Source organism: Neoarius graeffei, chromosome 4 (assembly GCF_027579695.1).
Source record: "Neoarius graeffei isolate fNeoGra1 chromosome 4, fNeoGra1.pri, whole genome shotgun sequence".
NCBI lineage: Eukaryota > Metazoa > Chordata > Actinopteri > Siluriformes > Ariidae > Neoarius > Neoarius graeffei.
Window position 1 is genome coordinate 60,831,870 of NC_083572.1, and position 24,710 is coordinate 60,856,579.

A 24,710-nucleotide genomic window follows, 5' to 3' on the forward strand; every position below is an offset into this window, starting at 1 on the left:
AGGCTCCAGCTTGCCCATGACCCTGCACAGGATAAGCCGTTACGGATAATGAATGGATGGAAATAAAGTAGATATCCTAACATGAAATATGTGGATTTGTTTGAAGGTCTCTAACCAAGGTTTATGTAAATGTTTGGGCTCAGTTGTAAGCAATTGTATAGTAACACCTCAATTTGCAGTGTGTATAAAAACACACTGTTCATATAAAAAAAAATATGTGAGGGAAGTTGGGTGGTGCCTGTGAGCTGGTCATCAAACATGTGGTTGACATTGATAGCCCTTTGCATGACTGTTAATGTGGCATGTGAAGTTTTTGTTCTGCCTGACATCTTTAAAACATCAGTCTCTTGTTCACCCTTGGTTTTATGTGTGTATGCCTGAGTGATTTTTTAATAATAATAATAATAATAATAATAAATTGTTTAAATTTCCACAGAGAGCCGGTTGAAGTAATGTTTCCCTTCATGGCATCAAGTGTATAATATTACATTATAGACATTTAGCAGACACTCTTATCCAGAGCAACACACCTAGAGCAGCCTGGGGAGCAGCCTGGGGAGCAGCCTGGGGAGCAGCCTGGGGAGCAGCCTGGGGAGCAGCCTGGGGAGCAGCCTGGGGAGCAGCCTGGGGAGCAGTTGGAGATTAGGTACCTTACTCAAGGGCACTTCAGCCAGTCCTGCTGGTCCAGGGAATCAAACCAGCAACCTTTTAATCCCAAAGCTGCTTCTCTAACTATTAGGCCATGGCTCCCCAAGGCCATAATATTTTAAACCCACTAATTCAACTCTTTATTACTAGACATAACTCAGAGGACAATTAGGGTAAGAATTTGAGGTGCCTTAGATATATTGCCCCAGTATATGCTGTCAGAGCCATATGTTTTTTGGTTTACTTGAATATAGTTGAGATGTCTAACTATAGTTATATGTCTGACAATACCTCCTTTTTGCTTATTATATTGTTATTTCTTTGGTTAGTTTCTTATTTGTTCCGTCATCCTGTGAATTTATGCCTGTGTCACACATTGGCGTTTCAGCCTTGCGTATGTATGGCGTATCAGGATACGTGGCAGTAAGAAAGGAATGTCACAGCATCGCCAGCTGATGTTGCTAATACTGTAGGATGCGTAACACAATCTCCTTGTACGCCAGGGTGTGGCTAAATAAAAATGGCTTAGACATGTCTTATTTAAATACCCCTAAATGTAACACTTACTGTAGAAGACATGTCTTGTGTCTACTGATAGATGCCGGTGTCTTTATAATAGACATGCGTGTTTTCTTGCATCCTCCATATACACCCATGTCTTTCTAGAAGACAGTGAAGTATTATTTAAATACCCCGGTGTTTCATAGAAATACCCTAGACATGTCTCTTTTTTTTTTTTACAGTGTACAAAGCCTTGCCGATATGCTGCAGGTATGCAGGAGTAACGTCACACATAAGAACGAAATGCCACGCCAATGAAAGCAACGAAACTAAAATATTATAGTCAGGCTGTCTGTTGTTGCCCAAATGAGGATGGGTTCCCTTTTGAGTCTGGTTCCTCTCGAGGTTTCTTCCTCATGTCGTCTGAGGGAGTTTTTCCTTGCCACCGTCGCCACAGGCTTGCTCATTGGGGATAGATTAGGGATAAAATTAGCTCATGTTTTTAAGTCGTTCAAATTCTGTAAAGCTGCTTTGCGACAATGTTTATTGTTAAAAGCGCTGTACAAATAAACTTGATTTGATTTGATTTGAAACGGTTACAGCACGGCAATGCATCATACGCCACGCATACACCTCAGTACACCATAACGTTATGTCCCTTGAACCCCATACAAACCCCAGATACGCCATAGGAATGCCACAGAAACATCACACATATGCCGTGTACGTCACAGAACTTTAATTTTGGACAAAATACGCCTCATTTCTTGGCGTTTGACCCATAGGCCGCTTCAGTGGCGTGCACAGATAGACACGAGGTGGTGCTCAAGCACCTGCCCCTCTGCCCTCTGTCCAAAAAAGTGCCCTTTTGAATTTTTTTTTTACAGTTTACTGAGGCCAATGTCGACATGATCTTTTAGAAAAGCCGTGGCATTAAAAGCGTGTGTGAAAATAATGTCCCAATGTGTGCCCCCTCCGCACACACACCGGACCTCTGTCTCTCTTGCTCTGTCACGTGAACAAGCGTGCAGTGCATTCAATGTGAGGTTGCAGCAGCATAGCGTCCTGGAAGCCACGGCCTTGTCGTAGCGCAGACAACACATCGGGCAGTCAGTCAGCTCTTCCCCTGCCCCACCAGCCAGGTAACACATGAATCGAGTGAAAATGTATTGTTTGCCCTCTAAGCCCAAGCTGTAATTATTTTGTCGTGAAGTAGCCAGTCGCATACAGAAACAACTGCACATAAGTATTATATTTTTTGCTAGACCATTTTCAGATTTAGGAAAACAAAAATTTCTTTTTCTATTTTGTTCAACTAGAGATTCCTGGCAAAGTCAAAAAGCCTTGATGTAATAAATTAACATTAAGTGGTTGTTTTACACCTTTAAAAACTAAAATGGGTCAGTGGCGACCCGAACACAAGAGGATGGTTAAATCTCAGACTTTTATAATGTGTTCCACATGCGCAAAAAAGTGCCCTTTTTTCCCCCCAGAGCACTTGCCCCCCAAAATGTCTGTGCACGCCACTGCGCCACTTACATGGCAAGATACGAGACAGTGTGACACAGGCTTTATTACGCACAAATTGTTCTCGGAAACTTTTTTTGGTTTGTTTGTTTTTCACAGTACAAGTCATTACAGTGTATTTTCAGACCATAATACATGTTTTATCTTGATTCTAATATTAACATTAAATGGAGATTCAATAATAAAAAATGTATGTGCTTTGATCAAATATTTTTACCCTAATTGCCTTCCTTCATGGTTTAAACAAGTCCATAAGCTCGAAACTAAAAAGTTAAACTAGGCTTAACAGAAGAATATGCCAAAATACCTTTCTTCTGTGTCTTCAGTTGCCAAAAGGAGACTGGCCTCCAGCATGAGTCATTTGAAAAGCATCCACTCACATTCCTCCAACATTCAGCCCATGCTTTTGGGGATACTAAAGCAGCTGGGAAATATCGAATTTTACTTAAGATAATATTTTATCTGAATCTGTTTTAAGTATTGCATGCCTCCACCTTAAATAGATGGACCGATTTCACAAGGTTGATTCTGTAAGAAAACAACATTGAGACATTTTAACTAAATGAAAATTCATGGAGAATAAATGACTTTATTTTACAGTGCATTAGCAGAACAGGGGTCTGTTATTTTGTTTTTATCCACCTTAAATATATTTTTTAAATATTTAAATACAAAAATAATGACGTCAATTTACAGACCTCTATTATTTCCTTTGAGAATGCACACATGACATTTATAAAGGCGCTGTACAATATTTAAACATTTACATCCCGAAGCACATAGACCATTCAGATTTCATCACCTGTTGATGAAATGATGTAAGAGGACATCATTTCAATCCATGACATCATTAACAGACCTTGGTTGTACACAGTTAATGGCATGGTGCTGAAAACTTTAGAGACTTTTTCTTTAGTGTACATTTTCAATCAAACTGGAATTCAGCTGGATGTTCCTGACATGAAATGGGGGCAACCCTGTTTCTATCGCACCACAACTCTTGATCATTTGTCACTGATAAAAGGAATAAAGGAACTGTGTGCTTTCAGATTGTGTCGAATGATTCATCATTTGTTCCGGATCAGAGCAGCCTGAAAAGCTCATGGTGCTACTGAATGGCTTCAATATATCAAAGCTATCACACAGGACCATTAGCCATTCTGTATCAGTTCACAACCTGAGGTGAATCACGGCATACACGCAGCAGCACACACACTGAATGTTCACCAATCCTTTGGTTTTGATGAAGCGTGTCCTCTTATGCGTCCATCAGTCCTCTATCATAAATCAGCCCTTAATGATGCTACACGGCATTTTTCTTATGAATGAAAGTGAATACAGATTTATGAAAATGATAAATCAGTGGACTGCAATATTCCTATTTTGAGAAATTTTAAATGTAACATAAACTGGTATTTTGATATATTCTTATACCATTTATCATTTACACAGGGTTCAGGCTCAACCGCTTGCATTTCCATTTGGTTTGAAGACAAATATCTGGAAAAAGTCAACAAAATGAGACACCCAGTATCACAAGACATTTGAAGACACTTCTGCATGTACCAATAGTTTTGTGATGGGTCAAAATAGTTGCTACCAAGTAAAAGCTACCGCAGTGCTTACTTTACGTAACTATACACATCACGTTCAGTGAGTGGATATGGCTACATGTCTCTATGTTTATACACAACTAATAGAGGTTTCATAGAAAGAGCAAATAAGCACAAGTTTCTGGTCTTTTGCAATAATAACAGGATTTGAAGATCAATAATTTAGGCATGTCAGTGTCAATGTCTACAAAAAGTCCTTAAAGCTAGTTGCTGTAGAGAATCCAGCCTCAAACCTCGATGTTAAGTTCTTTGTTAAGAGTGTGGTTGAAAGTCAGATTTCAAAAGCATGCAACAAAAGCAGGTTGAGGGAGAAAGGTCAGTTGTTGCATGCAGTAATAGAATAAATATTTGCAGGAGGGACAATAGGACTCAAGGATATATAATCAAACTCAAAGTATAAAAGTCATGTTAGTTATTTTGGCGATCGGCAGGGATGGATGGGCCCTTTCATTGCATATGAATGAACTGTATTGTGATGGACAGCTGGAAAGCCACAATTTTCAAAGCAGTCAATGTGGAAACAGTAGAGTAGAACTGAGGTCCTGCTGACTTGACTACAAAGTCACAGCAGATGTTTTGTAAGGAACAGATGTTCTGCTCTAAGCCTCTCCTCAGTAAATATTGTTCCCAGTATGGAGGGGATAAGAGCAGAATAGCAGCAACTCAATGTTTACTGCTTTTACCCATCTTGTGCGTTAAAAAGTAGAAATAATGGACTTAGTGGAAACTTAATGAAACTTGCTGTATACTGTTCCAGCTGAGAGTCTGTGGGAAAAGAGGAACAGAGTATGGCAGCTCTGTAAATATGGTTTAGGAGTGAAAATGGCAGAACAGTCTTCTGATTAAAGCAAAGATGCCACGGTTCTTCCTCCAATGTGAGGTGCATGCTTCAGTTACCCATACAAATCTTGCATGACCTCATCATGAGTTAGAATGCGTGCAAAACTGGGTACCGTCCAGTGATCGTTTTGATCTGAGGCATCTGCAATAGTCAGCTCTTCCTCACATTCATTCTCATCCCTTTTTTCATATACCTCTATATCCCTTTCTTCACGCTGTGTTTTTCTCTTTGATCCACTCTGTTGTTTTTTACTCTTTCTTTGCTGTAATCTGTCCTCTTTTTCATGTTTATGATGACTCTGGCTTTTGTTTACTCTAGATTTGCTGAGGTCTTGGTCTTTCTCCATGTCCTGTGGTTGCTTTTTCATTCTCAATGTGCTTTTTAGTTTCATCTCTTCTTCTGGCACTGTCCCATCCCCCACCACGTCTTCTAGTCCATTTGTTTCAGCATTCTTTCTGTTCCTGCCTTCTCGCTTCATGGTTCTCTGCCTTCCTCTTGAGCAATCCCTTTCTACCCTCTCACTACTATCGTTCTTTTTCTCCCTTTGAAATGACCTCTTTGAGCACTTTTCTTCTCCATTGGCCAGCACTTCCTGTCTTGACTGATCTGACTGTTTGTGACTTTTTGTGCAGTTCGGTTGGTGTTTGCTGGACTTCTTGCACTTCATGGATTCCTGTGAGCAGTGCGGTAGATTCTCTTTGGATCCATGGGTGTTGTGAGAATCATCTTTGGTTTTAGATGGACTATTAAATTTCCTTTCTGTACTTCCAAAGTCAATCTTGCACTCTCTAGACTTGCTTCTCTTGTCTTGTTCCAAGGTTGAGGGAGAAGCAGAGTTTTGAGGTTTGGTGCTCATCTTTTTGCTGTTGCCTTTTGGACGAGGAGAACGACTGGACCTAGACTTGGCAAGGTTTGGAGAGAGGGCAGAGGTGCTCCTCATGTCTCTATCCTCTCTATTCTTTAAGGGTGATGATGTTAAGGCAGGTTGAACAAGAGGTGAGCAGAAGGAAAAGGCTGAAACTTCTTGGAAAACGTCATCTTGAGAGATGAGAGGTGAAGAGACTACTGAATCTGGTGTCTCAGGGCCTGGAGTGAGAAAACACCACACATCATCTAATGCACACATTTGTGAAAATAAACATTACAACATTACAAAAGCATACAATGGAATGGAAAACATTACAAAAGCATAACAGTATATGACAAGGTCAAAAAGATTTTAAGAAGTCTGAAGAAGATTTAAACACTTGTTTTTAAAATAATTCTGTTCGCATCTTTTTTTTTTTTTACTCAAATTCTCTAATAAGGCACACACATGTGCCTACAATCTGCTCACTGATTATGTAATATCACAATGGATCACATTATAAAACACAAAACAGTGCACCTCATTGCCTATTTTGTGAACTTAGTTGACAATAATTTAAGCAAGTTTTAATTAATTTAACAATAATTTAAGGAAACAAGGGTGCCATGATGCAGTCCTGCGATAATCTGGCGACTTGTCCAGGGTGTACCCCGCCTCTCGCCCATAGTCAGCTGGGATAGGCTCCAGCTTGCCTGCGACCCTGTAGAACAGGATAAGCGGCTACAGATAATGGAACGGATGGATGGCTGGGTGCCATGGTGGTGCCATGGGTCGTGTTGTTGCCTCACACTCCAGTAATCCTGGTTCAATCCTGAGGTTGGGCTACCGGCCACATGGGTTTCTTCCTGCTCCCATGGTTTCCTCCCAAAAACATGCTAGCAGGTAAATTCACAACTCTAAATTACCCCTAGCTATAAAGGAGTGTTTAACCTCATTACTGTAAGGTGTTTGGTGCTCCCCCAATTATTTGTTTGAGCAGGGTGTTGGCCTCTGTACTTCTGATGAATTTATGTTGAGGTGAGGTGGAGTGATAGCACTCATTACTGGCAGCCAGGATGTTGGTGTGGATTTAATGGTGCCTGATATAATTTGCATAATTTAATTGAGTTGGATATTTATTTTAAAGACAACTTTAACATCAAAGAAGCCGAGAAAAAAGAATGGAGGGAACACCCCCCTACAGGCGGTGACCTAGTCACTGACTCCACTGAACCACTGCCCAGTTTTAATCATCTTACCAGAAAGCAGTGGACACAAGCCAACAGGCTACAGTCACGGCATGGCAGAACAGCAGCCACCCTGCACCGTTGGGGCTACCATGATTCCTGCACATGCCCTGCATGTGGTATTTCCCCACAAGACATGGACCACCTAGTGTTGCACTGCCCAGTCACGGCAGTACCTGGGGGGTACAGGATGATCCACCAAGCTGGCCAAACTTTCATTGATTGAATTGCAAACATAAATTTGGAGGTGTGAGGAAAAAACATATGCAATGACTGATACCTCATTACCGAGGTTAGGTTTAGGTGCAGGCACAGCTTTAATTAACTGCACTAATAATTACATCAATGGAAGTCCTCACAAGGATAGTGAGAAAAGTGTGTGTGTGGGGGTGTGTGTATAGACTGGATTCCTGCCTTGCACCCAACCATCTCAGGACAGGCTCTGGATCTACTGCAACCTCAACCAGGATAAAACAGTTACTGAAAATGAATGATGACTGAATGAAGGTAACACTAAAATATGTCTATCGTGAGGTTAGAGCCTAATTATATAAATTGTTTATCTACATGATAAATCTTTAAAAAACATGCATTTTAAACCCATAGGATTGTGATAAAGGACACATTTTCAGATGTTGTTTGCCAATTCACTGTTGCAAGATGTTCTTTTCATAAAATATGGAATGAATACACACATTTGGGTGGAATAAATCTTTACAGCTGTGTGAGCAGATGTGAGTGAAGGCAGGAGAGGATGAAAGAAACAGAATTACCAAAATGAGAAAGGATGCCCAGAGGAAAAGAAACTGTTAGTGATGGTGCTCCTGTGGGTAGTAGCACACAGCAGAGGAACTTATATTACCTAGAAAGAGTAAGAAAGAAAGAAAGAAAGAAAGAAAGAAAGAAAGAAAGAAAGAAAGAAAGAAAGAAAGAAAGAAAGAAAGAAAGAACAGTACTACAGTGCCTTGAAAAAGTATTCATACCCCTTGAACTTTTTCACATTTTTCCACCTTACAACCACGAACTTAAAAGATTTTTATTGAGATTTTATGTGATAGACCAACACAGAGTAGCACATAATTGTGAAGTGAAACGAAAATGATAAATGGTCTTCAAAATTTTAAACAAATAAAAATCTGAAAAATGTGGTGTGCATTAGTATTCAGCCCCCCTGCGTCAATACTTTGTAGAGCCACCTTTTGCTGCAATTACAGCTGCAAGTCTTTTGTGGTATGTCTCTACCAGCTTTGCACATCTAGACACTGAAATTTTTGCCCATTCTTCTTTGCAAAATAGCTCAAGCTCAGCCAGATTGGATGGAGAGCGTCTGTGAACAGCAATTTTCAAGTCTTGCCACAGATGCTCAATGGGATTTAGGTCTGGACTTTGACTGGGCCATTCTAACACATGAATATTCTTTGATCTAAACCATTCCATTGTAGCTCTGGCTGTATGTTTAAGGTCATTGTCTTGTTGGAAAGTGAATCTCCTTCCCAGTCTCAAGTCTTTTGCAGCCTCCAACAGGTTTTCTTCCAGGATTGCCCTGTATTTAGCTCCATCTATCTTCCCATCAACTCTGACCAGCTTCCCTGTCCCTGCTGAAGAAAAGCATCCCCATAGCATGATGCTGCCACCACCATGTTTCACAGTGGGGATGGTGTGTGCAGGGTGATGAGCAGTGTTAGTTTTCCGCCACACATAGCACTTTGCATTTAGGCCAAAAAGTTCAACTTTGGTCTCATCTGACCAAAGCACCTTCTTCCACATGTTTGCTGTGTCCCCTACATGGCTTCTGGCAAACTGCAAACGGGACTTCTTATGCCTGTCTTTCAACAATGGCTTTCTTCTTGCCACTCTTCCAAAAAGGCCAGATTTGTGGAGTGTACGACTTATAGTTGTCCTGTGCACAGATTCTCCCACCTGAGCTGTGGATTTCTGCAGCTCCTCCAGAGTGATCATGGGCCTCTTGGCTGCTTCTCTGACCAGTGCTCTCCTTGCTCGCTCTGTCAGTTTAGGTGGACGGCCATGTCTTGGTAGGTTTGCAGTTATGCCATACTTTTTCCATTTTTGAATGATGGATTGAACAGTGCTTCTCGAGATGTTCAGAGCTTGGGATATTTTTTATAACCTAACCCTGCTTTAAACTTCTCCAGAACTTTATCCCTGACCTGTCTGGTGAGTTCTTTGGTCTTCATGATGCTGTTTGTTCTTCAGTGGTCTCTAACAAACCACTGAGGCCTTCACAGAACAAGTGTATTTATGCTGAGAGTAAATTACACACAGTAGGACTCTTAACTAATTAGATTACTTCTGAAGGCAATTGATTGCACTGGATTGTATTTAGAGGTATCAGAGTACAGGGGACTGAATATTAATGCACACCACATTTTTCAGATTTTTATTTGTTTAAAATTTTGAAGACCATTTATCATTTTCGTTTCACTTCACAATTATGTGCTACTCTGTGTTGGTCTATCACATAAAATCTCAATAAAAAAACTTTTAAGTTCGTGGTTGTAAGGTGGAAAAATGTGAAAAAGTTCAAGGGGTATGAATACTTTTTCAAGGCACTGTAGGTGTATATATATATTTACCATAGTACTAGTCATATATTATATATCATGCTTGCAACCCATCACATATATAATAGTGTGTGTGTGTGTGTGTGTGTGTGTGTGTGTGTGTGTGTGTGTGTGTGTGTAAATTCTAATTAGTTAACCTTACTTTAAAAATTAATGCAAACTGATTGCCTTAAAATGAAGTAAAGTGGAAAAGGAATTGTATATTGCGCTAACAAATGCTTGTATATTTGCTAGTACAACATACAACTCCCATTCCACTTTACTTTGTTTTTTAAGGCAAACGGTTTGTATGCTTAAAGGTTAACTAATTAGAATTATGTGTGTGTGTGTGTGTGTGTGTGTGTGTGTGTGTGTGTGTGTGTGTGTGTGTGTGTGTGTGTGAGAGATGAGGGAGAGGCTGTGTGTGTGTGATGAGAGAAAGGCTGTGTGTGTGTGTGTGTGTGTGTGTGTGTGTGTGTGTGTGTGTGTGTGTGTGTGTGTGTGTGTGTGTGTGTGTGTGTGTGTGTGTGTGAGATGAGGGAGAGGCTGTGTGTGTGTGATGAGAGAAAGGCTGTGTGTGTGTGTGTGTGTGTGTGTGTGTGTGTGATGAGAGAGAGGGTGTGTGTGTGTGTGTGTGTGTGTGTGTGTGTGTGTGTGTGTGTGTGTGTGTGAGATGAGGGAGAGGCTGTGTGTGTGTGATGAGAGAAAGGCTGTGTGTGTGTGTGTGTGTGTGTGTGTGTGTGTGTGTGTGTGTGTGTGTGTGTGTGTGTGTGTGTGAGATGAGAGAGGCTCACTGGTGTCAGTCACAAGCCCTTGCCCAGGTCTCAGGAGCAGCAGTACTTTATTTCCTCCAGCCTGGATGAGTTCAATAGCTCTGGTATGACTGATACCCTGCGTGGGCTCACCATTGATTTCTACGATCTGATCTCCAACCTGTATGGAAAATATAATAAATAATAAAACCCTGGATAATTATGTGATTTAAAAAAAGAAAGAAAAATATGCAGCAATCAAAGTTTACATGTTTTTAAGGTATGCTAAATTGATTTTTGCTGGATTAGAGAGACGGCTCTCTTGATGCTCTTTGAGCTACTGATTGAATGATTGACTGAATATGTGCAATGCTCAGCACATTCAGAAAGCAGGTGGCCCTATACACAGTCTCTAAGATGTGGACCAGGAATCACTCAATAACTGAACAGATGTACAGTTGTGAAGAGGTCTGCTACCATGTTGTACACTGCCACTGTATTCTGAAAACCCCTGTCTTCTGTGCTAATTACTGAGTCATAACATGCTGATTAGATTATTGAGAAGCTTATTACAAATAATGAAATCAATAACGAAGTTCATGAAATAATGAAATGAAATGAAATGTTTGAAATAACAAGTGTCTTATTTCCAGATGTTGTGTATATATCCTTAGCACTGATCCATCCCAGGATTTCCCTCCACCTGTTTATAGTCAAGTTGGCTAAAGTCTAGTAGTTGGATATCAAAGCCGTCAGCAGCCTATTAGCTTCCCATGTCGTTCTGTATTCCTTATTTGCAGGGGAAATGGCTCTACTTTATTAGCGCTGCAGAACTGAGCAATGCTTTCACCTAGAAATCAAGGGTAAGAGCTGTATATAACAGATGTGATATGATGCATGTATAAGCTGAGGTATGATCAATCTTCTGTTTCACTGAATTCAAATTGCTGGAAGAAACTTTGCACTTAACAGGTAATTACTAACCTATTCTAGTGCCAGTAATGTGCATGAGGAGACACAAGCTCTTTAATATCCAATAGAGGGCATGACTGAATGTTTTCACCTAATCAAGTGATCATTTATCAAAAGTCTTATCTGGTATTGGCAGCACGGTGGTGTAGTGGTTAGCACTGTCACCTCACAGCAAGAAGATTCTGGGTTCGAGCCCAGTGGGCGATGGGGGCCTTTCTGTGTGGAGTTTGTGTGTGCTCCCCGTGTCTGTGTGGGTTTCCTCCGGGTGCTATGGTTTCCCCCACAGTCCAAAAGACATGCAGGTTAGGTTAACTGGTGGCTCTAAATTGACTGTAGGTGTGAATGTGAGTGTGAATGGTTGTTTGTCTCTGTATGTCAGTCCTGCGATGATCTGGCGACTTGTCCAGGGTGTACCCTGCCTTTCACCCATAGTCAGCTGGGATAGGCTCCAGCTTGCCTGTGACCCTGCACAGGATAAGCGGTTATGGATGATGGATGGATTATCTGGTATTAGTAACTAGGTCACATGACCTGGTTCAGGTTATTTGTCATTGCTTTGTCAGCCTGATCAGAAATCATCATGGCCACTAGTAGTGCAGGACATGTTGACCAGGTGGCAAATAATTATATATTACATGGCCTAATGGATAGAGAAGCAGCTTTAGGACCAAAAGGTTGCCAGTTTGATTCCCTGGACCAGCAGGAATGGCTAAAGTGCCCTTGAGAAAGGCACCTAACCCCCAGGTTGCTCTGGGTATGTTGTACGTCACTCTGGATAAGAGCATCTGCTAAATCCCTATAATGTAATTTATTTTTTTCGCGGTGCAGTTTCCATCAAATCCTGCACTCTGATTGGCTGGCGAGCGGGTCTGTATCCTACATTACGGACCCTGGTTACGGACCCAGTTACGGACCTCTGGCGACTCGCTCGTTCACAACAACAAACATAGTAGAATTTTTTTGTCAACATTTATCTTTTTTTAAATAAGATTTATTTATAAGATTATCAAAAATCTTATAAATTTTTGCCAGCATTTCTCAGGAAAATAGCATTAATTTTACATCATGGATAGCGATAACAACAGTGTTCACAGCGAAAGCGAGTTTTACTACCTTGAGGAAGAAGAAATAAAATAAAACATTTCAGGAGAAAGCTAAAAAACCTGTAACTGTTGCTAACGCCAAGCAAAAACATGGCTGAATCCTGAATGACTCAATTTTGTATAAATAGGGGACTACATAGGCGGCAAAATGTAGTTTTTTTCCTGCCATGGAAGTGCACTTGTATACTGAGGAGGAATCCATTTGCATTACAGCCGTGAATGAGGATTCAAAATAGTATTAATTTTACAGCATGGATAGCGATAACGACAGTGTTCACAGCGAAAGCGAGTTTTATGACCCTGAGGAAGAAGAAATAAAAGAAAATATTTCAGGAGAAAGCTACAAACCTCTAACTTGCTAACGCCAAGCAAAAACATGGCTGAATCCTGAATGACTCCTATTTGTATAAATAGGGGACTACATAGGTGGCAAAATGTAGTTTTTTTCCTGCCATGGAAGTGCACTTGTATACCGAGGAGGAAGCAATTTGCATCACAGCCGTGAATGAGGATTCAAAATGGCAGCTCGGCTTGGTTTTCCCTTTCGGCCGCTCTCGTTTTCTGTTAGAATTTGGTAAAGAAAAAAATAAATATATTATTTACCAGCTTAAGGTCAGTCCGTATGGTGAAATACTGTGACCTCGGCCTTGAATACTGACCTCAACCCAGAGGGACTCAGTCAGTACTTTCAAGACCTCGGTCACGGTATTTCATCATACAGACCTCCCAGCTGGTAAATAACATATATGTATTAACCAGAGTTTTTTTCAATAAAACATTAATATAAATTCATAAAACTAAGTATGACTATTGTCTTAATATGCTGATGTAGAAGAAATGGTCCAAGGGTGTATGTGTTGCTATTCAGCAACTTTTGAATTGTATGTATCCCTGGAGATACATTGCTAGATTAAGGGTAGAAAGTTGATCAATGTGTAATATTCAAAGTTTTAATCAAACAGGAAGATGTTAATATTTACTGCAAAAACAGTTTCATTTTTCATTACATTGTGTCACAATGTAATGTCCACATGGGAGGAGTTAGCCTTGCTGACAAGATGGTGGCCTTTTACTGCACCCTTGTAAAATCCCACCAGTGGTACATGTGCCTCTTTTGGCAAATGGCTACTATAGCCATCAACAGTGGATAGCAGCTGTATCACTGAGATGCTAAAAGCCTTGGTGTACAAAAGCACAAAAAGCTCAAGATGTTCAGGCTGGAGGTTAGAGAGGCACTTATCCGTGGTGGAAAGAAGAAAGGAAGACCCTCTAATGGAAGGGAAGAGGATGTTCCCACCAGATCAGTGGCGGCTGGTAGTCTTTCAAACAGGGGAGGCTGGTCGGTTACGATATTTCCAAATTTTAAAAGGAAAAAGAAAAAAAACATCAATTTTGCCCATACTCTTGCCTCTGATCTGGCTGATTGTTGGCAGGGTCACAAACTGTGAAATAACAGGTTCTTTTGGCCCATTAGCCTACTGTCCAATATACATGATGGTGGTGTTGGGGGGGTATATTTTAACATTTTATATTTTAAAATTGTGGCATGTTGTTTAAAAATTGATCATTATTGAAAGCAGCTCTTTGTCAGGAACCTCAGCAGTAACAGCAGAGTGTTCTGGAATAGGCACAAGCATTGACCTTGGGGAGCCAAACATAGAGCTGGGTGCCACACATTTCATTCAATGACACTTTCCCTATATTTTACTTATTTTGACTGAGAAATGTTTTATTGACAATTTTGATAACCCTTCACTTTTAATCCAGGTCTGTAGTGTGAAATGTTCTCGGCTGTGTTTTTGTTTAAAAATGTTTTCCAAATTGTAGCTGTGTTTAATTCATATCCAGAGAAATATATATTCCAATATAATATACTCAGCATAAACATTTTAAATAGATTCTATATTTTTGGTCCATCCATGACATATTACTAAAGTAGCCTATTTACTGTTGTTGATGTGGGTCACTTGCTGTTAGCCAATTCACTTTCTCGTACCAGGAGAGCTGAAAGGAATGAGTATTATTCCCTACCTTTTTCACCAAGTCAATTTGAGGCGTTGGTCTACCCTGCTCTTTAATTTTAATTTTTTCCTCGAAAGGAAGACTGGCAAATGGCTTCGCCAAAATTAAATCAGCAATGCTTGGCATCCGTGCGCAGCTTTCTTGCTAGCTGACTAGCCCCCTCAAGTTCAAGTTCAGTCACTCAAATAGACGAAATTTCTGGAACTAAGATAGCAAACTTGACAACACTATATTTACACTTTATTTACAATGAAAATATATACAAACTAAAAAAAGCTGGTAGAAACCGTATGTAATGAATGAAATCGAAATGTAAGCTGATCTCTTACAATACACCACACCACTTGCGAATCCGCATGGGACTGAACTGAAATTCTCTGCTGCCTGTCTATATTTGAAACGAGCTGTCAATCAAAGAAAATATCCGGCTGCTTTCACCAATCACCAGTCTCCTCATGGAAAGCTTTGCCATGTCCCTCCCACTGTGAGGCTGGGAGTCCGTGGGTGGGCATTTTCGCAGTATTTGTCCAATAACCATCTTGCATTTTGAGATTGAAAAGCGCATAGCTCCCAAATGCCATTGAAGTCCACTGAGGCTGGGAGTCCGTGGGACTCCGTGGGCGGGTGTTTTCGCAGTATTTGTCCAATAATCGTCTTGCATTTTGATATTGAAAAGCGCATAGCTCCCAAATGCCATTGAAGTCCACTGAGGCTGGGCTGCATCGCGCTGTCACGAGGGGGAAAAACTCACGCACACATTAGGCGAACTGGGGAGAGTTATAACGGAATGATTTCGCACTGTAGTTGGGTTGAGCACATATATTTCTATGATTCTGGATCTGAAATAGCAATGTTATAAGGTCGGCTATAACATAAGCCTAGCGCAATTCATCCTACACGATGTTCGTCATTTTTAGAGGAGGCTGAGCCTCCCTCGTTGTCTTAGAGCAATCGCCCGTGCACCAGATGCATCCAAAGTCCAACAACCCCAAGACCCGTAGATGATGTCCACTATGATCAAGTGGATCATCTCCGAGTTTTTACTGACAAAGGAAGGTGCAGGAAAGGTGCAGATTCTGCCCATAATGACAGATAACCATCTCCTGTCATAAACGTGGTGTTTGTCTGTGCATCATCACCAGGAATAGCTTGTGCAACTGTTCCAAAAATTCCACAGAAAATGAATAGAGAGAGAGGAAATGAGAGTCTGGTTGAACTGCTTGTTCATTATGCACCTTGTCTTTTTTTTTTAATAAGTTGAAAAAATGGAATTGCAATGTTCTCTTGTTTTTACATTACTTTTCATGTGGCTGCTATTCAACTTGGTAGAACTAGACTGGTAGACCTGAAGGTTGTAGTAGGCCTATCCTTTGACAGAAGTGATAAAATAATTAAAAAAATAATGTGTGTGATGTAAATGACCAGGGAAAACAAGACTGTATCACTTCTCCTCATCACATTAAAATGTTTGTCTTTTGACTGTGTTTACACCTTAATAGAGTAATGCATCCTGGGAGATAGGCTACAACTCACAAAATCTAAAATATAGAAAATACTTTTTAAATATGTGTGGAAATGTTTCAGTTAGGTGCAAATGTGATAAGTAGTAATAGTAAATTAGTTTTTACAACTCATTTTCCACTCCCGCGTGTTTAAAGGAGATACGCAGAACCATGGCCTCACTTTCATTTATAAATGCCTTGAAACCTCAAGAATGGAACAGGAATAGTTTTAAGCGTTAACAATAAATCTAATTTAGTAATTTTTACAATTAAAGTGATTCATATAGGTAGCGGTCTGAGTGAATGACCTTGACATCTCTGACGTCACAGCAGGAAGGCTATCGGTCTCATCGCCATTTCTGCTATACTAAAACACAGAGCTGACTGCAACGCCGATCCTCCATTTTGAGCCAATTTATCGCCATGCCATGAAGGTGGATTTACATTGCATTCATGGCCCAAGAATGTTCAAACTGCAAAGATTTGGACGCATCTTGCAAGAAGTTCACGGGCACATTGGGCGCCTATGAAATGGTCTCTCCTCTGCTCTGCATATTTTACTGAATACTCGTACGAGACCTCTGATCTGTTGAGGAGCGTTGGCTATAAGCCCATATTGAAAGAGGGTGCAGTCCCAACAATTAAAGGGAAAGAAAATTACAAGAAAAGGAAAGTATTTATTTATTTAAAAAGGAAAGTTCAGTTGCACCAATTCTCCCGGAGTGTGAGCCGAGGGTTGTTGGTAAAACCCGGGATGGAACGGGACATGACATATCGCTCGGGCAGTGACCTCCCCATGGTTGTTGCTAAAACCGGTGATGTCCCGTCCCAGGTTTTACTAATTGCCTGAGCTGAGCAGTAATGGCGGAGTACTCAGTATGGAGAAAATGGAGAATGAGTGGACCAGCCGTCTGATTTCTCCACTGGATATGCTTGCCTCAGCAGCAATATCTCACCCTTATGTGGAAGAAGTGAATGAATGGAGAACTGAACAAACAACTGAAAATCAGATTGTTTCAAAACAATCGGCCACAAGATCGGCTTTCAAGAAGCGAGAACACAGACGGGTAAGCTCCGATTCTCATTTGGATACAAAACAACAAAAACAACTCGTTGTTTACCTGCATTTAGATTAAAACATGTAACTTGTATTGTGTGTTTAAGTTACCGGTATAAGATTATTTAATTTACTTCAGAATGTGATTGTCTCAGTTCATCTGATTATTTAATTAGCCTTTTATGTTTTATCAGTGAAAATGCATGCATGTACATGTATGTTGCATAAGTTATAACACCTATCCTGTTTCAATGAGAGTCAACCCACAATCAATGAAGTCAAATCAGTCGAGCAAGTCGGTAACGGTATTTCTTACTTTCACTGTAAATTTTTATTTATATGACTTTGGTCTATAGCTGTCAAAGGCCTCAGCCTTAAAACCGGTTACCGCTGTGACGTCACGCACTCAGGGCTGGCTGGCTCAGCGGGGCAGCTCGAATGCCAACTTTGCGGTCGATTTTAACTCTCAAAAAAATATATATATTTTTTTCCCCTTTATGCAGCATACAAGAGTCAAGGATGGAGATATTATCCACTCAGAAATTTATTTAAAAATAAAGGCTCTACGTATCTGCTTTAAGGGTTAACAGGTCATTACTGTGCTATGTTATGGAGTTTGTAACAGCAGAAGTATATTATCAGATAATTATACAGAGATATGTATGAGAATATGAACATTCAGGAGTAGTTATGGAAAAAAAATTGTATCAGATTTATGATAAAATAAGTGTTAGCTTGTAGGTAAGTTGTCTTGACTGAGCCAGTTCAGATGCTCGACTGACCTGAATCCTGCCGTCCTGAAGCGCAGGGCCATCTTCAGCCAATCGCAGGATGTAAAGGCCCATATTGTACTCCGTCCCTCCTCTCAGGCTGAAGCCGAAACCACGTGGGCCACGCTCCAACTCCACAAGAATACAACCCTGGAAAAACAGACACAAAACACACAAACACACAAGTTTACCAATTTAAAAGTTGTTATTGTTATTATTATTATTAGTATTTTTTTTTTTTTGCAGTTCTCACTCCTGCAACATGTACTTTGCAAGATTCCCTAGGTGTGATGATGTGTGTACATACAGAATAGTAAGAACGGTATAGAACAGTTGACGCCTTGCCTGTTTGGAGCTTGTAACACATAGTGTTTCTTTTTCATTATCAGTAACCATTTTATATTCAGCCCAGACCAACTCATCCCTGATCTCCTCCGGATCTACATTATACCTGCAGGTAAAAGACAGAGTAGAGCTTCATGGACATCTGACATAATCCGAAGCGTTCAAGAACACCTTCACAAAATGTAACACACTTTTAAACAATATTTAATGAAAATGGGAGACTCTCTTTGAGTAATTAGCATACAGCACAGATTATACTCTAATTAAGTGATTAAGGTTTAAAAAATGTTGTGAGTGCGCTGGTACCTCTCCTCCTGGGTGCTGGATTTCAGCATCCTGTGCTGCAGTGCTGGGCTCTGTTTGGCTGAGCTGGCTGCTGAAGGCGGGCCTTTGTATTCTGAATCAAAACAGCCAATCAAAACAGACATTTATGTACAGTTGTAATCCTGTGACATTACTGTAAATTGTTACCTTTTTTAAGTATGATGTTCATATTTTTTACATGATTTTTTTTAAATTCTTGAACAAATCTCAGTTAACACACATCCCAAAGATGCATGTAAAAATATCAATGTTTGACGACCTACAATACTGTGCAAAAGTCTTAGGCACCCTATTTTTTTTTCCATACAAACTTTGTTATAGATTTCTATTTTATGACCTCTACATTATCGAGTCAGTACAAAAACATTTTAGAGTTCCAAACGTTCGTTTTCCAGCACAAAATTAAATGTTACAGAAAAAAAAGTTTGTATTTGAGCAGCATATTACATACAGTAAGAGCCTACTTTTCAGATTAAAAAAGAAAACATAATGAAGGCTACTGGGTTTCATCTCATCTCATTATCTCAAGCCGCTTTATCCTTCTACAGGGTCGCAGGCAAGCTGGAGCCTATCCCAGCTGACTACGGGCGAAAGGCGGGGTACACCCTGGACAAGTCGCCAGGTCATCACAGGGCTGACACAGACAACCATTCACACTCACATTCACACCTACGGTCAATTTAGAGTCACCAGTTAACCTAACCTGCATGTCTTTGGACTGTGGGGGAAACCGGAGCACCCGGAGGAAACCCACGCGGACACGGGGAGAACATGCAAACTCCACACAGAAAGGCCCTCGCCGGCCAAGGGGCTCGAACCCAGGACCTTCTTGCTGTGAGGCGACAGCGCTAACCACTACACCACCGTGCCGCCCAGGCTACTGGGTTTTGGTGCAAAATTAAGAAGCAAGTGTGACAGTCAAAGTGTCCAGAAGAACTGTGGCTGGTTCTGCAAGATCAGTAAAACCTACAGCTCATTTCCTTATGATGATGATGATGGATTCTCACATCGTTGATGATGCATGAGTACCCAGTGACACAGTTAACGATGATGAGTTCTTTTATGTGCCAGGAGGCTGATACGTGATTGGCAACTGCAATTACAAACTTCACAAATACAGTGGTGCTTGAAAATTTGTGAACCCTTTAGAATTTTCTATATTTCTGCATAAATATGACCTAAAACATCATCAGATTTTCACACAAGTCCTAAAAGTAGATAAAGAGAACTCAGTTAAACTAATGAGACAAAAATATTAGACTTGATCATTTATTTATTGAGGAAAATGATCCAATATTACACATCTGTGAGTGGCAAAAGTATGTGAACATTTGTTTTCAGTATCTGGTGTGACCCCCTTGTGCAGCAATAACTGCAACTAAACGTTTCCGGTAACTGTTGATCAGTCCTGCACACCCGCTTGGAGGAATTTTAGCCCATTCCTCCGTACAGAACAGCTTCAGCTCTGGGATGTTGGTGGGTTTCCTCACATGAACTGCTCGCTTCAGGTCCTTCCACAACATTTCGATTGGATTAAGGTCAGGACTTTGACTTGGCCATTTCAAAACATTAACTTTATTCTTCTTTAAGTTTCTTCACAAACTTTCAAGCACCACTGTATATGGGGAGTTCTCTGCAGCAGAGTTAGCCTACCTCTTGGCCCTCTTGGTGATTAGAAGTTTGGTTCTGTTCTCCTCAAACGTCCGAATACCCTTCAGGCACACGTCATGCCACGTCACACACACCTCAACACTGCTTTCCCAGCTATCCAGGTTAATATTCACACAGCTTGAAGTTCTGCTTGAGAGTGTCTTTGTTTTGCAATCTGGGTCTGCCAGCCACTCTCTTTCCATTGCTAAGTTGGCCAAAGAAAACGGCTTTGGGTATCTTGGAATCTTCCATTCTGGTGAGACGTCCCACCCAACGAAGCTGTACTTTGATGATTTGACTTTCTACACTTGGGACATGACAGTGCTTTAGGACCTCCACATTAGAGACCTTGTCTTGCCACTTGATGCCACATATGGATCTTAGACAGCGTTGTTGAAACTGCTCCAGTAGCTTAATATGACGACAGTAGGTTGTCCAAGTTTCACAACTATACAGAAGGGTAGTAAGAACCACGGCCTTATACACATTCATTTTTATATTCAGTCTGACACTATGCTCATCCCACAGTCTATACCTGAGCATTCCGAATGCACTGCTACCATTAGTTATGCGCTCTGTAATCTTGTCATCTATGGTTGTTGAATTTGACAAGCTACTGCCCAGATAGCAGAATTTCTCAGTAGACTTACAGTAAGTGGTACATTGTTGATGGTAACAACCGGGTTTACGGAACTTCTCATCAGGGGCTGGTTGGTACATGACCTCCGTCTTTACAATGCTGATCATCAAACCAAACCTCTCTGATGCACGAACAAACTTAGTTGTTATTATCTGGATGTCCTCAAGGGCGTGGGTGACTAAAGCACAATCGTCCACGTAGAGCAAGTCATAATCAGCATTGATTATGTCTTCGGAGGGAACTGCAGGCGCCCTAAGTTGAACAGGCTGCCATCTGAACGAAACTGAATATACACACCCTTGTCTAATTCATAAAAACATCCAGTAGCATCAGAGAAAACACAATAGAAAATAGGGTTGGAGCAAGAACACAACCTTATTTCCTTATAATTTAATTTCCTTATAAAACTGCACTAACTGTCCCTGAGAGTACTTTTTTTTTAAAGCAAAGGGTCATTTCACACCAAATATTGACTTTGTTTCATTTATTATGGCTTACTGCTGTTTATAGTATTTTTTTATTGTTGAAACATTTCATTTCATTATTTTTAAGCCATTTGTGGTCTACAGCGTGTCTTTACATGTTCCTAAGATTTTTGCACAGTACTGCGTGTGTGTGTGTGTGTGTGTGTATGAGACTTATGAGAGAAAGAGATTCCAAACAGAACCTTAAAACCTTCTAACCAAAATAAATTTGACACAGAACTGTACAATATTACAGGTTCATTGAATCAGGATAATATAATTAACCATATGAGTTTTATTATCAGTTTAGAGATATGACAGATGTCTGTCTCTTTGCTTCCTGAGTGCTTACTCACCATCCTCTGGAACTACAGAGAGTGTGACAGCATTACCGGCATCTTTAATAAGCTGCACAATGTCGCTGTGAGAGAGCTCGATGATGGACCGGCCGTTAACAGCAGAGATACGGTCACCCACACTTAACAGACCACATCTATCAGCTGGACTGCCCTCGATGATGCGACCGATTTTATGAGGGATCACTGAAAACCATCACACATATACCTGATTAATCAAGGTTTTGGGTTGTTTGGATTAGGTATAGGTTGGTATAGTATGCAAGTGAACCACACACAAAGGAGTAATGTATGGCTCAGTCAGTGTAATGGGTGCGACCTTGTTTTAAAAAGTGCTGGGGATAACAATAACTACACTTTATTGCCAAAAGTTTACAGACACCAGCCCATTGCATCCATAAGTGTTGGACACCGGACCATCACGCCCAACTGTTACCCAAATGAACAGACATAACCCCACAGCTACTCTTTAAAATCTAGCGGAAAGCCTTCCCAGAAGAATGGAGCTTATTATAACAGGAATCAGATGTTCAACAAGCAAATATGGATGTGATGGTAAGGTGCCCACATACTTCTGATCATACAGTGTAAATTAATAAATATTAAATGATTGAAATATTTTGTGGGTGGCACTGTGGAGCAGTGGTTAGCACTGTCACCTCACAGCAAGTTTTATACAGTGGTGCTTGAAAATTTGTGAACCCTTCAGAATTTTCTATATTTCTGCATAAATATGACCTAAAACATCATCAGATTTTCACACAAGTCCTAAAAGTAGATAAAGAGAACCCAGTTAAACAAATGAGACAAAAATATTAATGAAGTGGTACATGAATTGAGAAAGACTAAAGCACATTTTTTTATTAACATTATAAATGAATCAAAGGGTAATTGCAAGAAAATTTGGCAAAATATTAATAGAGTTTTAAAGAAAGACAATAATAAAAGAGATAAAGGGTATGAATTACAAGTGCAGGGGACTATGATTCAAGATAAAGTCAAAATTTCTTCTGTGTTTAATAGTTACTTTATTGATTCAGTTCAAAATCTAGCACTAGGCTTTGGTCCAAGAGAGAAGGTCATTATATTACCAAATAATGATCTACCATTGTTTAACATCTTAGAAGTACCAGAATCATCTGTAATTAAAATCTTAAACCAGTTTAAGAACTCTAAGGCAAAAGATATTTTTGACTGTGATTGTGCATTTGTTAGGAAGTACGCAAACATTTTCTCTTCTCCAGTTACTCACTTGGTCAATCTGTCCATTAAACAAACTTATTTTCTTAATGCATGGAAGACAGCAGTAATAACCCCTATCTTTAAATCAGGTGATGTAACTGATGTTACAAATTATAGGCCCATTAGCATTCTTCCAGCCATCTCTAAGGTAGCTGAAAGAGTGGTCTGTGACCAATTGATAGCCTGTTTAGATGATAATTTTCCACTATACCCCATGCAGTTTGGATTTAGGAAGAATCATTCAACAGAAACAGCACTTTGTTATTTTATTGAGCAAATTAAATCCAGACTTGACAGGGGAGGTGTTGTTGGTGCTGTCTTCCTTGATTTTAAAAAGGTGTTTGACACGGTTAATCACAATGTTCTATTAAACAAACTCTCAAAGTTCAATCTTTCTTCTAACGCTCTGACATGGATGGAATCTTACTTAGATTCAAGAAAGCAGTGTACAAGAATTATGGACACATGCTCTCCCCTATCTAATAGCACCATTGGAGTCCCCCAGGGGTCAATTTTAGGACTGATTTTATTTAGTCTATATATTAATGACTTACCTTTGATATGCCCAGAAGTTTACATTCAGATGTATGCAGATGACACAGTTATTTACACACATGCCAAAACGAGTGAACAAGCTGCAACACAACTCACTGCAGCGTTAAATAAAGTGTCTGATTGGCTGACAGTTAACTGTCTTACTCTTAATGTGAGCAAAACAGTAGCTGATAGGACAGAGATCAACCGTCTCTCCCTCTTGCCCCCAACCGGAGCGATTACCATCTCGCAGATCGGTCCCCCCGTGTCACCCACCCAGAGCCGCTCTGGGGGTGAATCACGAAGAAAGACAGGAACCCCATAAGTTCACAATCTTTATTCACAAGTCCCCCAAAGAGGCAAGAGTACAGAGAGAGCTTTTATATGTCTGTGTGTGTATGTGTGTGTATGAGTGAGTGTGACATCACTGCAGCTGTGTGTGTTGATATCTGTGTCTATGTGTGTGTGTGTGTGTGTGTGTGTGTGTGTGTGTGTGTGTGTGTGTGTGTGTTGACATCTGTGACTGGGTCAGTCTGTGAACACTTTATCAGTAGTTCTGCTCAATGTTGACGGAGAAAAGAATGCATACTTCAGAGAGAGACACAACTCACTAACCTTTGAGAGTTTTATCTGTTTTGCTGATATGTGCTTGTTGTATAAACTTATCCATGATCTTGCACCGCCACCTCTCAAGCAATACATATCACTTTGCAGAGATAAATTAAGGGTCTCTAGGTCTTCAGTGAGAGGTGATTGTTATGGGAGTTTCAGGAAGACTTCATTTGGCCAATCAGCTTTCTATATCAGTGCAGTAGAAAAATGGAACTCAATTCCAGCTCATATTAGAGACTGTACAAGTTTCAGCCAATTTAAAAAATCCTTGAAGATATGGCTGAAGGCTTATCAAAGATGCGATCATTAATTTATTATTTTGTGATGTGTGCTGCCTTATGTGTTGTCATTTGTGTATGACAACACAAATAGTGTAGTCACAAATACACAGGTAGTGTCCTGTGTAGGTGTGTTGTCCTTGTGCCATCATTACATGTTGTGATGTTGTGTTGTCCTAGTATGATGTTGCTGTTTTTAGTGTATTGAGGTATTTCACCTGACGTCACAGGGTCACGTGACGCCCCGGTGTCCGCCATTTTGAACGTCAAGCTACATACTAACGCTGCAGACAGAGAGGGAG

General features: G+C 40.4%; 1 protein-coding gene across 1 annotated transcript in view; it reads right to left on the reverse strand.

The window, feature by feature from the left end:
• Nucleotides 1-3,288: 3,288 nt before the first annotated feature.
• Nucleotides 3,289-24,710, reverse strand: part of LOC132885114 (membrane-associated guanylate kinase, WW and PDZ domain-containing protein 3) — a 301,407-nt gene continuing 279,985 nt past the window's right edge. Inside the window, exons 16-21 of the mRNA XM_060919435.1 lie at nt 21,743-21,928; nt 18,615-18,705; nt 18,309-18,414; nt 17,976-18,113; nt 10,580-10,718; nt 3,289-6,216 (exon numbers count right to left, since the gene is read on the reverse strand). Of these exons, the coding sequence (XP_060775418.1) occupies nt 5,183-6,216; nt 10,580-10,718; nt 17,976-18,113; nt 18,309-18,414; nt 18,615-18,705; nt 21,743-21,928 (1,694 nt within the window). The 3' untranslated portion in view covers nt 3,289-5,182. The remainder of the gene's footprint in view (nt 6,217-10,579; nt 10,719-17,975; nt 18,114-18,308; nt 18,415-18,614; nt 18,706-21,742; nt 21,929-24,710) is intronic.